Source organism: Trematomus bernacchii, unplaced genomic scaffold (assembly GCF_902827165.1).
Source record: "Trematomus bernacchii unplaced genomic scaffold, fTreBer1.1, whole genome shotgun sequence".
In the NCBI taxonomy this organism is placed as follows: Eukaryota; Metazoa; Chordata; class Actinopteri; order Perciformes; family Nototheniidae; genus Trematomus; species Trematomus bernacchii.
Window position 1 is genome coordinate 16,309,862 of NW_022988043.1, and position 16,207 is coordinate 16,326,068.

General features: G+C 43.1%; 1 protein-coding gene across 1 annotated transcript; it reads left to right on the top strand.

The window, feature by feature from the left end:
* Positions 1-234: 234 nt before the first annotated feature.
* LOC117472596 (pEARLI1-like lipid transfer protein 2) lies at positions 235-1,307 on the top strand. The gene is made up of 2 exons (XM_034117892.1): positions 235-802; positions 970-1,307. The coding sequence occupies exons 1-2, from the start codon at positions 763-765 to the stop codon at positions 1,305-1,307; spliced, it is 378 nt and encodes a 125-aa protein (XP_033973783.1). The 5' UTR covers positions 235-762.
* Positions 1,308-16,207: the final 14,900 nt, after the last annotated feature.

The window sequence follows — 16,207 nt, forward strand, 5'->3', positions numbered from 1 at the left end:
CTGCATGACAGTTAAAGCTGTCACTGTTGCCCCCTGTCGCAGCCTGTGCACCGCCCTGAGAAGGGACGCACGTCTGCTCTCTGACAGGGTGGCCCCAGGGGCCTCATTTATAACGCAGTGCGTAGGATTGACGTAGGAAGGTTGCTTACGTAGTACAAAGCACAAAAATAGGTACATACATTTTCCGCCATTTTCCGATTCACAAAACATTGCGTACCGGCGAGGGAAGTGCGTACGGCACTTCCTACGCCGGTTTCCCTTTATAAATCCCAATTAACTAGAAATGCGGTGCAGCTTTTGCGGGCTTCCCATCACACCCATAATTGCCCAGACATTGATACGCCCATAATGAATATTCATCAAACCGATTTCCGGCAAAAACGAACATGGCAAAGACAGAAAAAAAAGGCAAGAAAAGAAACTTTAATAACTCTGAAGTTGAAATCCTTGTCGGAGAAGTAGAGACGAGGCAAAACATTTTGTTTGGTGGCCATAGTATTGGCGTAACGAATGCCAAAAAGGCAAGAGAGTGGCAGCATGTGGCAGATGCTGTGAACTCTGCATCAGCACAGGGTCGCACTGTCGCTGAAATTAAAAAGAAGTGGTCCGACATTAAGGTGGACGCCAAAAACGCCTGGCCTCACACAGGCAGAGTGTGTGCCACGGGAGGGGGAACGGGGGCACCGGAGCTCACCCCTATGGATGAAAGGCTGGCCGGTATAATCGGCGAATCCCTGCTGAGTAGAGTGGTGACGGAGGCAGATGGGGATCACCGATGTTAAGTGTGCACCGGATGAACCAGGTAACCACATTTATATACCCGTGTTTGAAATTAGAGTAAACCAAATGCATGTGTGATATCTGCTGGTAGCCGATGTAAAGAAAACAATAAGTCCATGTAGAAAAACAAATCATAACTTTATTTAGAAAAACAAATCATAACTTTATTAACAAAATCATTTGTTATAGATGCTGGTTCCAGCGGGGTAGGGGGACAGTGTACCGAGGAACCTCGTGTCTCGAGCCCCGGCGTCTCCACGGCACCTCCGGCGCCGAGCCCCGGCGTCTCCACGGCACCTCCTGAGCCGAGCCCCGGCGTCTCCACGGCACCTCCGGCGCCGAGCCCCGGTGTCTCCACGGCACCTCCTGCGCAGCCCTCCAGCAGCGGCCGTGTCCTCACGGATGCAGTCCTGCAGATGCAGAGGGACACAATTGCTGCAATACACGAGGTTGCAAGACAGCTGGGACAAATTCTTCATGTGCTGGCTGAAATAAGCACTTCTTTAAAAGATTTGGCCAATAAATAAGTTGTTTCCATACCTTGTTTTGTCTGTTTTACAAGTGACGCATCACATCCAGACGCTGTTGCAGTCCACCAGGGTTTCTCGCCCATGCCTGGGGAAGGGGGTCGGGCTCGTCTTGGGCACAAGCAGCCTCAGGGGTAATGGGACATTGTTCAGCAGTGCCAAATTGTGAAGCACAGCACACGCCCTCACAATTTGGCACACCTTGTCAGGCTTGTAACACAGTTTGCCTCCTGTGGCATCGAGGCAGCGCCATCTGCCCTTTAGCAGCCCTATGGTGCGCTCTACCACAGCTCGTGCCTGGCTGTGGAGAGTATTATATTGTCTCTCCTCTGCGCTCTGCGGGTTGTGGAATGGGGTGAGCAGCCACCGCTTGAGGGGATATCCACTGTCACCTGTAGGGTTGATAAATAGCTCATATAACGCAGCATATATACATTATTATTTATTTAGGAGTTTTACATTAATCATTCTTACCTAAAAGCCAGCCATCACGCACAGCTCCGGCCTCAAGTCTGCGGCCAACACTGCTGTTACGCCAAATGAAGGCGTCATGGGTTGACCCAGGCCACCGAGCAACTACATTTGTTAGCAGCATGTTCGCATCACATATGATTTGGACATTAATGGAATGAAAGTGCATTCGTTAATCGAAAGCACTTTCATTCACACAAGGTGCCCTTAAAGCAATGTGAGTGCAGGCAATGGCACCGATTACATTTGGGAAACCGGACATTGCTGCAAATTGCATTTTATTATTTGCCTGCTCACCCACCGTGTAAGGAAACTTAATGTACAAATGTGACAACGCAATTATACCTCCCAACACATCTGGCATAACACGGCTGAGGGTTGGCTGGGATATCCCCGACCTGTCAGCCATTTCCCTCTGAAACGTGCCGGTTGCCAGAAATCCAAGTGTTGTAAGCACTTGGATTAGAACCGGCACAGCTCGGTTTCTTAATGTGCTTCTCTGCAAAGCCGGGCCCAACACAGCACAAAGCTCCAACAAAACGGCTCTTGGAAGTCGGAACCGACTCATGAGCCACTCATCATCATTGGCCAGCAAATCTTGCTGGTCTCTGAAATTTCGCTCCCTCCGCACTCTTCCATTCGCCAAGTCCTCTAGCAGTGCCAAATCAGCCATTGTGCGTCATTACGCATTGTGATGGCACGCATTTTTATACACACCCGGCCACCTGATTGTATCTGATAAGGTACAGGTGGTGAAATTACCCTGCTTTTATTGACTGGTCCATTTGCTAGCCATAATAAGACGAAGATTCGTCATCATAATGAATATCAATACTAGCTATATGGCTTCCTTTTTACTCTATATGGTATGTAAGGCACCTAAAGCTGAATCTGTGTTAACCCTTGTTGTAGCCTACTACTGTTAAAAGTTTTGATCGATAATTGATTTTAGACCATGCAAGCTTTTTTAATCACTGAAACGTATATAGTTGCACACCGAGGTGTGCCCGTCACCAGACGCACAGGACAGCCTACCTCAGATGTAACGTAATGTTCTTCCCTTTTTAGAAATTATAGTAAACCGAGTGCAATTAAGCTGGGTTTGCACATGTATGTACAAACAGTTGGGGCTTTGTTTACAAACGTGGTTTGTGTTCCAGCTGCCAATCAGCTGTGCGCAGCGTCTCAACGCCACCGCAACAACTACCCACCACTTAAATGAAATAAAACAAATGTGTTGTGTTAAATCAGCTGTCTAATTATCCAAATATATGGTGTTCTTAGTTTCCATACCTCCTGTGTTTTACGAGCAACTTATCAAGTCTTGGCAAACGGCATAAAACACGATTAACGGCGTCAGTTTAGACGTAATTCTGTCCTCTGCTTACCGCATCATTTATGAGAAATAATTTCATAAGATTAACACAACATATTCGAGGTGGTTTTAAATAACATATTGTAGTGATCACTGATTCATACACTGGGGTTACATAATCCAATCATGGAACTACAGGTTGGGGGTACTGTTTCCACACGGACATACTTGGTTGGTACTTACTGCGTGCCCTCCCTTTCGCTTTCTCTTTTCTTCCTGGGCTGCGACCCGACAGCATGTCTATTTCTGTCGCTCATTAAAGTACCCATTTGCACCTTCGATGCACCGCCTCCGACTCCTATTTCTCGGCACTACATTGGTGACCCCGACATAAGTCTCGCGAAGTATCCGAGACTGAACCGAACACGGCAAAAAGCGCAGCTTTTCTCGAAATGCTGGAGATTCTTGGAGACGTCCGTGGCTGCCACGTGCACACGGACTGAGGCTCGGTGCGCCCCACGGAATGGCTGAGGACGTCGCTCGCCATTCCCGCGACCTGCTAGGTATGGAGGAACCCGACTTCTACCTCGTGGAGCTGTTTCTTCGGGACATGCGGCTGCATTTCCAGGCTGCGCTAGCTAACACGGCTAGTGTTGAGCTAGCCGGTTCTTCCTGGCCGCCCCGCGATTTACCCCTGAGGTGCTTGCCACTACACTCTGCAGCACCTTCCCTGGTGGGGGCACGCCGCCTAGCAGAGGCTCCGGGGCCGACGACAACGACAGCGACTAACGGCCGTCGGGAACGGCTAGCCACGACTGCTAACGACAGCTAGCCACGACTGCTAACGGCTAGCAGCTACCAACAGCTAACGACTAGCAGCTGGCGGCTAACGACATCCATTGGCTATCGACATCCGACTGTTAGCCCCTTTTTTTTTTTTGTGGTGCCGGAGAGGAGGTTCGATCAAGTCTGGTCGGCCTCGTGTGGATCCTCTCAGAATTTCGCCCACCTGTTTTTGATCGTGGACAGGACGACCCTTTTGAGTTTTTTCTGGTGCCTGAGAGGAGGTTCGACCATGTCTGGTCGGCCTCGTGTGGACCCTCTCGCTTTTTCACCACCTCGACGGTGGCTTCGGACGTCGCCCATGCCTTCTTCAGCCTGTGGGTGGCGCGCTTCTGGACCCCGTCTCGCCTCGACTCTACGGTTTCGGACGTCGCCCATGCCTTCATCGGCCCGTGGGTGGTGCGCTTCGGGACCCTGTCTGGCCTCTTCCCTCGCCTCGGCGGTTTCGGAAGTCGCCCATGCCTTCATCGGCCCGTGGGTGGCGCGCTGCTGGACCCTGCCTGGCCTCACCTCTAACTGCGGCTCACGGTTCGCCTCGACGGCGGCTTCGGACGGCGCCCCGTCTGGCCTCTCCCCTGTCCACGGCTCCCTCCTCCCGGGGACACGGCTCCTTCCTCCCGAGGACTTCGTACCCGTCGCCGCTGTGCCTTCGCCTGCGGCCGGGCGGCGCTCCTCCCTGCTGGGGACCACCGGGATGTTCACGCCCGTCCCCGCGTCGCAACGCAGCGACCCTGCTTTCTGCGGCCCCCTGACAACGGCCCGTTCCGGCCCGCCCCCCACCCCCCGGTGGGGATGCCCTCGCCCTCGTTGGGGCCCCTACCCTCTCCTGCGGCCCCCTTCCGACGGCCCGTTCCGTGGCCCGTTCCGTGGCCCGGCCCTCGCCTGCGGCCCCGCCCTCCTCGGCCCCTGTGGTGCTTCCTCCCGGACGCGAGGATTGTGCCATGTTTGAATTCTGGGGGGGCTTGTGTAGTGATCACTGATTCATACACTGGGGTTACATAATCCAATCATGGAACTACAGGTTGGGGGTACTGTTTCCACACGGACATACTTGGTTGGTACTTACTGCGTGCCCTCCCTTTCGCTTTCTCTTTTCTTCCTGGGCTGCGACCCGACAGCATGTCTATTTCTGTCGCTCATTAAAGTACCCATTTGCACCTTCGATGCACCGCCTCCGACTCCTATCTCTCGGCACTACAATATCCGTATTTATTTATTTCTCCAAGTTATGTTTTTGTGTGCACTGAGGAGTCGCAAACAGGGGTTTCTTTAATCATTTTAAGATTGGCTTTAATCAATGTTTGAAAATGAATTCTTCATATATGATAAATGAGAGGTAACATTTTATTTATGGTATTATTTCCACATATTTCTCTCCATTCTTCCTTCTGCCAACGGTGTCGCAGTTTCTCGTCTCTCCTGTTTGTGTGCTTAGTGCGTACGCATGGGTTAGAGTTTGCATGGAGGACCGCACATTTTCCCGTCAAGTTAGAATTTTATAAATCGCAAACATTGCGTAGAAACTGGCGTACGCCATCTTTTGAGCTTACGCACCGTTTATGAATGAGGCCCCAGGTCTTTTACCTTACATGTGGATTTAAACATAGATCACAACTATGTGGCGACACCTTGTGGTAGGAGTGTGTATCTATCTAATCAACACATCCCCCTTTCTTTGAGGTAATATAAACAAATAGTGCAACATCAATTTTAACCAAACATTTTGATTTCTCTACCATGCCATAACAAATAAACATCTGGTCTAAATTTACTCAGGATGCTAACTAGCACAAACTTGGAAATTGTCTAAACATTTACACCATTTTAACATCCATTAAAGTCTCTCAATTACAGATTCAGTCTATCAGGTTTTCTGATTTCCCTTATAGATCTTCTGACCACATGTTCACTTGGAGTGTTAGTATCACAGTCTGTCTGTGGTGAAGGTGTGGACTCAGACTCAATGATGGATTCACTGAGCTGTTGACCAGCCTCTTTTGTTTTCATAAGACTGCAACGATTGCGTCTGAAGATTTGCCCTTCCTCTCTCCTCACAGTGAAGGATCGCGGTGCTACTTCCTGAAAAACAGTGGCTTTTGTTCTCCATCCATCAGGACCCTCAATCCTGACTGTGTCATTACTTGATAGTAATGGAAGCTGCTTAGCTGTTTTGTCATAGCATGTTCTCTGCTTCATCTTTTGTTGTTGTAGTTGGTGTTGCAGCTTTGGGTGTCTCTTTTGCTTTGAATAGCTTGGCAGTGTGGTGCATAACTTACGATTCATCAGAAGTTCAGCAGGTGACAGTCCACACTCCAGAGGTGAGGCTCTGTAGCTGAGTAAAGCAAGGTATGGGTCTGAGCCACTCTCATCAGCTTTCTTTAGAAGTTGCTTGAGAATGTGTATTTATTCCAGGCCAGAAAACACTGTCTCTCGCCCGTCTTTTGCATTTTTCAACACCCAGGTGACCTTCATGTATTCTTTGTAGTACTTCTCAATCTGTTCTCCAAGCATGTTTATAAAATTCCTGCCTATTCCCGCAGTACAGTATGTGTTTTATCTGCAGAATGTGATTGGTTACTACACAACACCGCAGTCTTTAGAAACAAGTGTGAAGTGGTGTTTAGGTGTGACTTAATTTTATATAAGTCAACATTTCATTTTTTTCAGTGCATGCAAACGGTCTTGGGGCTTTAACAATCTCTTGAGATGATAGATAAGACGGGCCTGTTCTTATTCACTCTGGGCTTCAACCACACAAATGTGTCTTAGACGTGACCTTAAAACTATATTTTCTCCTGTCTGCTACTTGTGTTCTTCTGGGTCTTTGCTCTGAGAACTTCATCACATACAACATGTTTCTTTGCAGATTTACTGTTCAAATGCTTTTGTAGCCACTGTCTGTCCTTGTCCGATGATCACAGACAACATACACTTTGAGCTTCCAGTAATATTTGCAGGTGCAGTTCAGGATGAAGCAAGCTATCTGTTTTTGATTTTTATCCTTCAGCGTGTCTGTGGGAGAGCCTGGCTCTTGTTTGCATATTTATCATTGAACTGTTATCCATTTGGCTTGTGCCCTAAGAAAACAACAGCTGCACACAGAAAACGGTAAGTAATCGGAGAAAAACTAAATATTGAGGTGACATTCTGAGCTGAGGTACAAAGGACAGTTTGTTTAGTTGTGCCTGTTTAAGAGCAGGACGACGGCTCAACTCTACCCCTGGTTGAGAGTGTTCAGAAACGGCTGTATTTCTTAATGAAAATTAAAACTTTTAAAGAGAAACAATGTAAAACAACATGTCTGCAAAACATACTGTCATGGCATGTATATGGCAGTGATAACACCGGCCCAGATCATCATTGTTACCCATCCCCCAAACATCAGTGATATTACACAGAGCCCAACGGATAATAAAGGGGCTATATTCTTTACATGCACAAAAAAACATTTAACACACTACAGTAAAGGGAAGACCCCGAAAAAGCCTAATAGGGCCCCTTTAATGACTGACTAAACGTTATGTCAAGAAAGAAAATACAAGAAAGACAGCTGAATGGTTTGATTCTTCTGTGACAGACTTTAATCTAAGGTTTCTCCATAAATGTAACTGTTATTCAAGTACTGTACATATTTGAGGTACTTCCTTCTAAGACATCTCTTTTATTTAACTGTTGTCGCGGCACTTTTATTTATCAAATGTGTTTAAGGAAACTAACCATTCAGCTGTCTTTGTTGTATTTTATCTATTAGGTGGGTGTTTCCTCACACTTTATCAGCACCATGCAGTTCCTTCCTGCTAACAAAACAATAACTTTTCTTTATTTGGCTCCTAATCTCTCCCATAAACAAGACTGCCTATAGCTCTATTTACTTTACAATGTATCATTTTGTTTTTTAAATATCTTTCCTATCCAGTGAATCTCCAAATGTGAAGATTTGTAAAATGTCCTACCTCTTAAGCTAAACAAAACTCTTCAAAAAGTCTCTTGGATCAGCTGGAAAATGCATCATCACAAAGCTGAAAAAAGGACAGAATTTCTGAGCTTGATCCGTGGTTTTCATAGCAACGAAGCCCAAGATGCATAGCAGTAGATTCATTTACCCGACAGGATATAAAGGAGTTGAAATTAGCATAACCTTAAACATCTTCAGCCTCAAAATGCAACATTAATTCAGCAGTAATATTAACCCCAAAACTCATATTAAAAGATTGAATACTAAACATTCTACTGGACAATTTCAATTTTTTTGTTTTCATACTTTAGGGACCATTTTTGCACTATTAAAGGTTTAAAATGAAAGGATATTACTTGTAGTCTAGTATTGAAGTGTGGTATTAGTTATTTTATAAAAGTAAAAGCACTGAGTCAGCGGTGGAGAATGGTCTGGAGGATGCACTATCATCATTGTTCCATGGGAATAAAAACGTTATACATTTGTTTTTTTTCTGCAAAACCAGTCATTATCATATTGGGCGGTGCCAAGCGAAGGATGCAGCGACAGTTGTCTTTAACTCGAAAGAGTTTAAGGAGAGGAGAGTGCCAAGAAACAGGCCACCAATGACTTATTCCCACAATCCATGTCTGAATGGTATATCAGTAATATAATAAATAAATATCTGAATTGTATACAATATGACTCATTCCATGACACCAGGACACCATTGAAGATATACAACAGTTTATTAAAATAAGTCTTCACATTTACAGGTTACACTATTAGTATAAAATATTACATAGAAAAAAAAAAAATTAAATATAAAGCTTTTTCTTTCCAAAACCAGCAGGACAAGACATAAAAGACGCATGCGACAAACATTAATTATTGTTACTTTGGATGGATTACACAGTTTGCAGGTGTTATCTAAATACTGGTAAAGCATGAAGCTGCTTCAACTAAAAGCTAACCAGTCTTTTCAGGGAAGTTAGGTTGAAGCTTATGAGTTGTCCAAAATAACATTTGGTGAAGAAAAAGATCATCAATAGCCTTCATATACGTACAGTAATCGATTCCTTCTTTACATTTAAATACCAACAATAAAAACATTATATAATATATTATTATAATGAATCCTACGGATTTCACACAAAGACCAGTTTACTAGTTATGTGGAGAACAATTATAGTCTTTGAAAACAGATTGAGTAGTGCGAGAAAATATAGCTTTGGCTGGGAGACTTTAAGCTTTTTAACAGAATGTTAAAACTTGGGCTTCATGTTTAAAAAGTTAAACATGTACTAGTTGGATAGCTTCATCAAGAGTATAGTGTTAAGTTTAAGATATATAGTCACCAAGGAAAGGACACATTTTCTAAGCAAATCCACTCCCTGCTTGTTGCGAGAAAGAAACCCATCTAACCCAGCAGGAAAGTCTGCTGTTATATTGTCGAAGGTGTAGTTGGTTTCTGCAGAATGAACAATATGAAAAAGCAGGGGTCAGAGTCATTCACATCAGGTTAAAAGTAGATGTAATATGGATTCACTTTGGTTAGAATCATGAAAAAAATACCTTCATGCTTCATCTGTGAGCTCAGCGCATGCCTGACTGTCTTCACTGAGGCAGAAAACAGTGGTTTCTTTTGTGTCATCTTTACTGAGGTAATGACGAGGATTGACGACGGACCGCAGGCCGTATGTTCGTTGGCGGTGAAGGTCAACCTTCTCAAACCAATAAGGTTCATCGATTTCAGAAACATCGGCAATCTTCTCCAACTGTGAACACAAAAAATACAATGTCTATGCTTCAATTCACCACCAGTGTAAAATTCTGTAAATATAAATATGTATATATCAACATGTTGCTATTGTTAGAGGTTTTTATTTACCTGCAGCGTTTTTTCTTTCACCCTTCGGGGAAATAGTTGCCATCTGTACTCGGGAAACTAAAAGCAATCAGATTTTTCGTTCCGCTTACACGTGTCCATATTTTCACTAGTGAAGGTGCTAAACACCAAAAGAGAAACAACATCTTAACTTTGAGTCATTATATGAAATACCATTCAAAGATGATATTAAATGTAGGTGGGTATTCAGTTATTTGGAAATACAGGTGTGTTCATTAAAATGTATACCTTCTTCTTTAAGTTCGACAACACACAGCACCAGTCCAGCTATAGAGTTCCTTTGACCGTCACAAAGTGTCCTTCTTTTACCTTCAGAAAAGCCTCATGTATATTTTCATAGACCATGGTGCCTCTTCAGTCGTATACTTTCTGGTTCAGCTAAAATAAGATAAGACTTTATTCATTCAGAAGGAAAATTATTGTGCCAGATACAAAAGATGCAATAAACAAAATAATAATACTAATAGTAAAAATAGCTAATTTAACAAAAAACTACAAGAAACAAAGATAGACAAATAATGAAGCTTGTCGAGTCTTCACCAGGCCATGCATTAACTTGTATTACAGAACTGCCATAACACCACGCACTGGTTGAAGCCTGTGTATTGCAGTGAGGAGGAATGCTAAGGTGCATGTGAGAAATAATGCAAAGTCACTTACCGTCGCTGATAAAGTGTTGGGGAGCTTGGAGAGTAAATGTTTAGAGACCGTGTTGTTGACAGAGCAGAAGGCGCGTGCAGAAGCAGCGAGCGAGCTGCCATTAAATAGTCTCACTGACGCAAGGCGCGCGCGCACAACGCAAGGGGCTGGACCGACTCATGGAATGAACCCCGACGAATTAAATGCCTCACATGTGTTTAATTGCATTCTTTTTTTTTACAGATTACAAATTCGGATGTTGTGAAATTCGCACGTAGCCTACGCATCTGAATAATAGTTTCCATGAAGATGCATAAAGATGACTGTAGTTTATTTTTTATCACTAAATCACTCATGGTTGTATCCTTGGATTGACATGAAAAACGAACAGAAGATAGAAAGAATGATGGCTGACAGGATTATGCTTTCCTTTTCTTACTGTCGGCTACGTTCTGAAGGCATGCAAAGGCACAAATGAACCCAGCTCATTTATGCAAAGATACAAAACCACTCCTTTAAGTTAAAAATAATTATGTAAAACTTATGTTTGGTATTGACATGCCTCATGATGTTCTAACAAAACATATTTGCAGTTGGAAATAAGTGTATTGTAACCTATAGTATACCACTAGACCTGGATACCTTATCTTATAGGATAAGTGTTATTCTTTCCACACTGAGGCTTCTGGGACCCTTGGGGCTCTTCAGTTTTATCATGTTTTGGAAACAAGGTGGAACTGATCTGGTACACTTCCAAATCCATCCTGAGTTACTTTTATGTATTTCCGTTCAATGGCTATGGACATAGATATGTCTCATAATTATTTGTGTGAACAGAAAAATAATTTGTGTGTAAATATGTGATTTGTAAATGTAAAACACCATCCACAAAAGCATTTAAAAAGATTTGCAAACTCACAAATACATTTGCAAATGTAAAACGGATCTGCAAATGCCCGCAAATATTTTTACAAATAAAAAAAAGATATTTGAATATCTCTTTAACATTTACAACTTTCGATCAGGCATTTGTGAATCCATTTTGTATTTGTCAACCAAAATGCGCTTGTGGATTCCACATTTCTGCTTGTGGATCTCAAATCTCTGCTTGTGGATCTCAAATCTCTGCTTGTGGATCGTCTTTTTACACACACAGAGTTTTGAGACAACCTTTCCGCCGGTCTCGGCTAAAATCTACTCGTGTCACTCGGTTATCACGTAAGCCACGTGATGGCCTGCTGATGACGACATTTCGGCATGGTTTTCAAAGTAAAGAGCATGATGGTTTGTTTAATGCGGTGTTTTTTTAATGAACAGCGGAACGTTAGATGCCATGGCCATGGGAAGTAGGGGTGCATGAGGGTGCTGCAGCACCCCCTGATGGAGGACAGGGAATCTGCACGTCACAAGATTAATGGAAATAAATACAAAATATAATACAAAAAAAACAATTTTCGGCCTTGATGTAACAACATTCATAATTAAGTAAAGATAACACCCTTTTCACCCCGGTTACATTTTCCATTTCCCCTGAGAGGCTCAATGAGGTAAAGGACTCTGAGTGTTTAAATAGTTCACTTTAGTCTAAGTTATCTCAGTGGGTCTCAAACGGTTTGGTCACAATTTATGTAAACAAATATTTCCAAGGCACTCCTTTATAATTATTAGGATAAATAAAAACAGGTTTGAAATCATTCCAATGTATACGGTAGACCAGGGGGTACTCAAATACAATACTTAAAGGTCCAAACATTTTTTTTCAATAAGACAAAGATCCGTTATTCCGGTCATTCAAACTTTTTAAACAATTGCAACAAGATTCTTAACACGAGGTTGCAAAAACAAAAATAATCTGTATGCAGAAGTTTTCATTGTTATTGTGTCTGTGATTGACCCTCAGAGTCGCAGTGTGAGCTGCACAGTTATGATTAAAGGCAGCTGCACCCTCTTTCATTCAGCATTCCCATTATTGCTTTATAATGTCTTGCCCCCTTGTGTGTCCACTGAGGTTCGTCAGGCCCAACAATCTTCAATAACTCCCCCTTTGCCTCATCATAAAAACTCACAAACACCAGCAACTGAGCATTGTACAGTGGTTGTCAGTGGACTCATCCACAGCTAAGGAAATGCACTGTGCATTTTTTTATTCCATCACAAAGCTGATTAATGCAAATCACCAGCCAGTATTTATGTTCTTTCTGGTTGCTGTGGAATCTGAGAGGGGGATTTGCTTGTATTTGACCCTGTTATTTCCTCTTTTTTGTTTGCCTTCAAACATGGTCTCCATCACTTCAGTCATGCATTCTTTTATACTTCAGTTATTATCCAGTGGAATGACTTACCTACTGGCCTAGTTAAATCAAGTGGTACTTTTTTTGGCTGGGCAGTGTAGTTTACACACCGTCTTATTTGACTTTCTCAGGACTTAAAACTGTTTTTTTGGGGCAGACCCCGACAAAAAATATATATATATTTACACACGTAAGTTCATCATCTTAACAGTTGTGTATGCCTCATCCGTGAGCAGAGCATCAAGTGACATGTCTATTACAGCTGAATGTGGGGATTACCATTTTGTTCAGCAAAAACACCTCACAAAATTAGTAAGATCCAAAGCTTTAGTGCGTTTTGATTCAATGCTGAGTACAGCCAAACTTGACAGTCTCTTCTCTGTCATTGTAGACCGCAAATACCTCATTCCTTCAGTACTTGGGTCAATCATATTTCCACGCTCGCGCCGGGCCGGAGGACGGGTTACAAGCTATGGTTACAAGACGTGCATCTTGTGCTGCATTCACTTGCACTCGGACATTAGAGACTTCTCTCATAAATGTCAGATGAGCCACAACTTTTCTTTCAAAACAAAGCTGCCAACTGGGGTGGCAGCTGGGGTGCAAGGCCTATTTTAGGGTGGCAGTTGCCACCCCATGCCACCCCGGTAGGTGAAACTAGGTTACTAGCTACAGTACAGATGCAACTAGATGAGCTGTTAACTCTCTCTCATTTTATTAAACACACACGCATTTTTCCCACCCGCATTCCGCGAAGACCCGCCCCTACTGTGCCTCTGATTCGCAGACTGTTGGTGGGGGGAAAAACGCTGACGGGATGCTGAATGTGATTGGACCAATGCGTTGACAGACACCACACACAGACAGTGCAACAGTCGTACATGCAGAGCGCTGTTTGCAGTGGACATAGCGGAGAATATTGACTCGTTGCGTTCGTGGCGATGTCTCGCGCAGATAACACAGATAATACAGATAATACATATGAAAAGTATAATTTTGCTCAGAGCCCAGAGACAGTTGTGGTTCGTTCCGGATCCGGACCAGAGTCCGGACTTTGAGGATGCCTGCTTATAGACAGTAAACCAAAAATATCCTTTAAAACTGGCGAGATTAAAATATGCATAAATAAATAACTGTTAACTAGGTAAAATAAGATATAAATGAACAACAAAATAAAGTACGTTACATTTATTTGTTATTGACTATGGTAGGTTATTGGTTATGTTCACATACTTATTTGGTTATTAAAATGTAAACCGATCTTCTTCATATGGGTGTTTTAGAGTTGTACCCCCTAGATCCAGTCTCTTGTAATTATGCTCAAAGTGCTCCAGATGAAGCATTTTACTTTAAAATGGGGGGGGGGGGGGGGGTCGGGGTACTAGTAACTTATCCGACAGACCCACATCGTCCGATCGGGCCCACTTCAGTACCGGCCCATTGGGATTCGTCCCGAACGTCCCGATGGCTCCGATAGCTGCTATAATACAAAACAAAACGTCTGCCTGCTCTCCACAATGATCAATAACAGCGAACGGATGGTCAAAGTAAGGTACAAATAAACCAGAATCACACGAAGCCTGGTTAGTGTTGCCTGACTTTATAAAGTGTGTTTTTTTTATAAGTGTGTGGTTGCCTTCTAGTCACCTTTGCTCAGCGCTACTTCTTGTAGGCAGGCATGACGAGACTCTTCAGTCGACCCATGTTCAGGGAGGTGGGTTTAGTTTCCTGCACGCCTCGACGGACGGGGGGGGGGGGATGCCAGCTAAAATCTTGCCTAGGGCAGCAAATTGGTCAGAACCGGCCCTGGTTGTCATACCCACAGCACCCCCCATTTGAAACATGTTCCCACGGCTATGTTAGATGCCATTCTTTATCACTGTTACGCCCAGATCTAGGGAAACTAGGCGCAGCATAAAATTGCCCTCTCGCAACTCTTCCCACTCCCAAGAACATGGACACCGAGACAGAGAATGCCGTTTGGTAATTTTAATTACCAACGTTTTTAACAAAGAAACGCAACAACCCCACAAACAAACAAATCTCTGAACACATAAATATTGCCTAACAAATAATAAAAATAAACGTACAGACTTCTTACCTACTCTGACGTATTAAACAGGAGGAAAACGAGAATCAACCAAAAGAAAAGGGTTTCACACTTTTGCATAAATGAAAGCGTGTCCAACAAGGACAGGTTAAAGTAGTTTCTTTTCTGAGGTTTTCAAGACAAGCAAGAGGACCAGTATACGGTATAAGTAGGACACAGCACACAGGAGAGATAACAGGAGGAGGGAAACATATCTACACACAAATGACATAACGACCCAGGGTCGTAACAATCACCATCATCATCATGTTATAGTGATACAGTTAGTTTGTGTTAGTTTATTGGTTCAACTTTCTTCATATTTTTTGTGTATTACAGTCAAGCGGGTCAAGTTACAAGCACTTCACATCTTATTAATCGGCCTCTACCGTTTTACCTTACCAGTGCAGTGGTAAGGTAATCTGTAGAAAAGCAACGTATTTAGGTCAGCCTTCATAGTAAGGCTACATTAAATATTTAGAATATTCATCGCATCCTTTTATACTGTATATGCATATATTCCTGTCTATTGCTTTCATTTGTATTTAATGTTATTGTTTCCACACATTTCACAATTTGGGATGAATGAAGTATCTATCTATCCATCTATCTATCCATCTATCCATCTATATATCCATATATCCATCCATCCATCCATCAATCCGTCCGTCCGTCTGCCGTCTGTCCGTCTGTCTGTCTGTCTGCCTACCTACTTACAGATAGATAGATAGATAGATAGATAGATAGATAGATAGATAGATAGATAGATAGATAGATAGATAGATAGATAGATAGATAGAGATAGATAGATAGATAGATAGATAGATAGATAGCTCTAACATGTAGGGTTTCCCATTAATGCTATGGGCTACAGTGAAATGTTCTACTGCAACACTCCCCCACACGCACATACAGCTACACCCCGTGACCCGCGACTGTTACAATGAAGGCTCGATAATCAGCTCACGGCATATCGGAGAAGATATTTTTTTTTTAATTATTATTGAAGTTAAAAGCATCAATCTGGTGCACTTTTTTGAGAGCAAATTGAAGAGATCTATGGATACATCTCTCAACACCCTATGAAACAGAACTGTAAACATGTACTTTTTCTTTATGGATATTTTACAAATCAACTCCCCTTTTTAAACTGTATTCTTGTTTTACTGTCATATAGTATTTCATACCTGTTTTTCATTTATTCTCTTATTGTTTTATAGCCTAACTCTAATGATCATATGAAGTGTGCCTCGGAAATACTTGTTTACATAATGGTGATCAAACTGTTCTGAGATAACTATAGACTAAAGTTAACTATCTAAACACTGAGAGAGTCAGGCGCGCCGGATTCATTTTAGAAGTGGGGGGGCCAAAAAAGTGCGTGTGTATGGCCCAATCCCAAACTACGC

What these genes read in the sequence shown, in the direction of transcription:
- LOC117472596 (XM_034117892.1), top strand. Translation starts at nt 763, where the DNA reads ATGGGGATCACCGATGTTAAGTGTGCACCGGATGAACCAG. An exon ending in GTGTGCACCGGATGAACCAG is followed by an intron (nt 803 to 969) that starts GTAACCACATTT and finishes CATTTGTTATAG; the next exon opens with ATGCTGGTTCCAGCGGGGTA.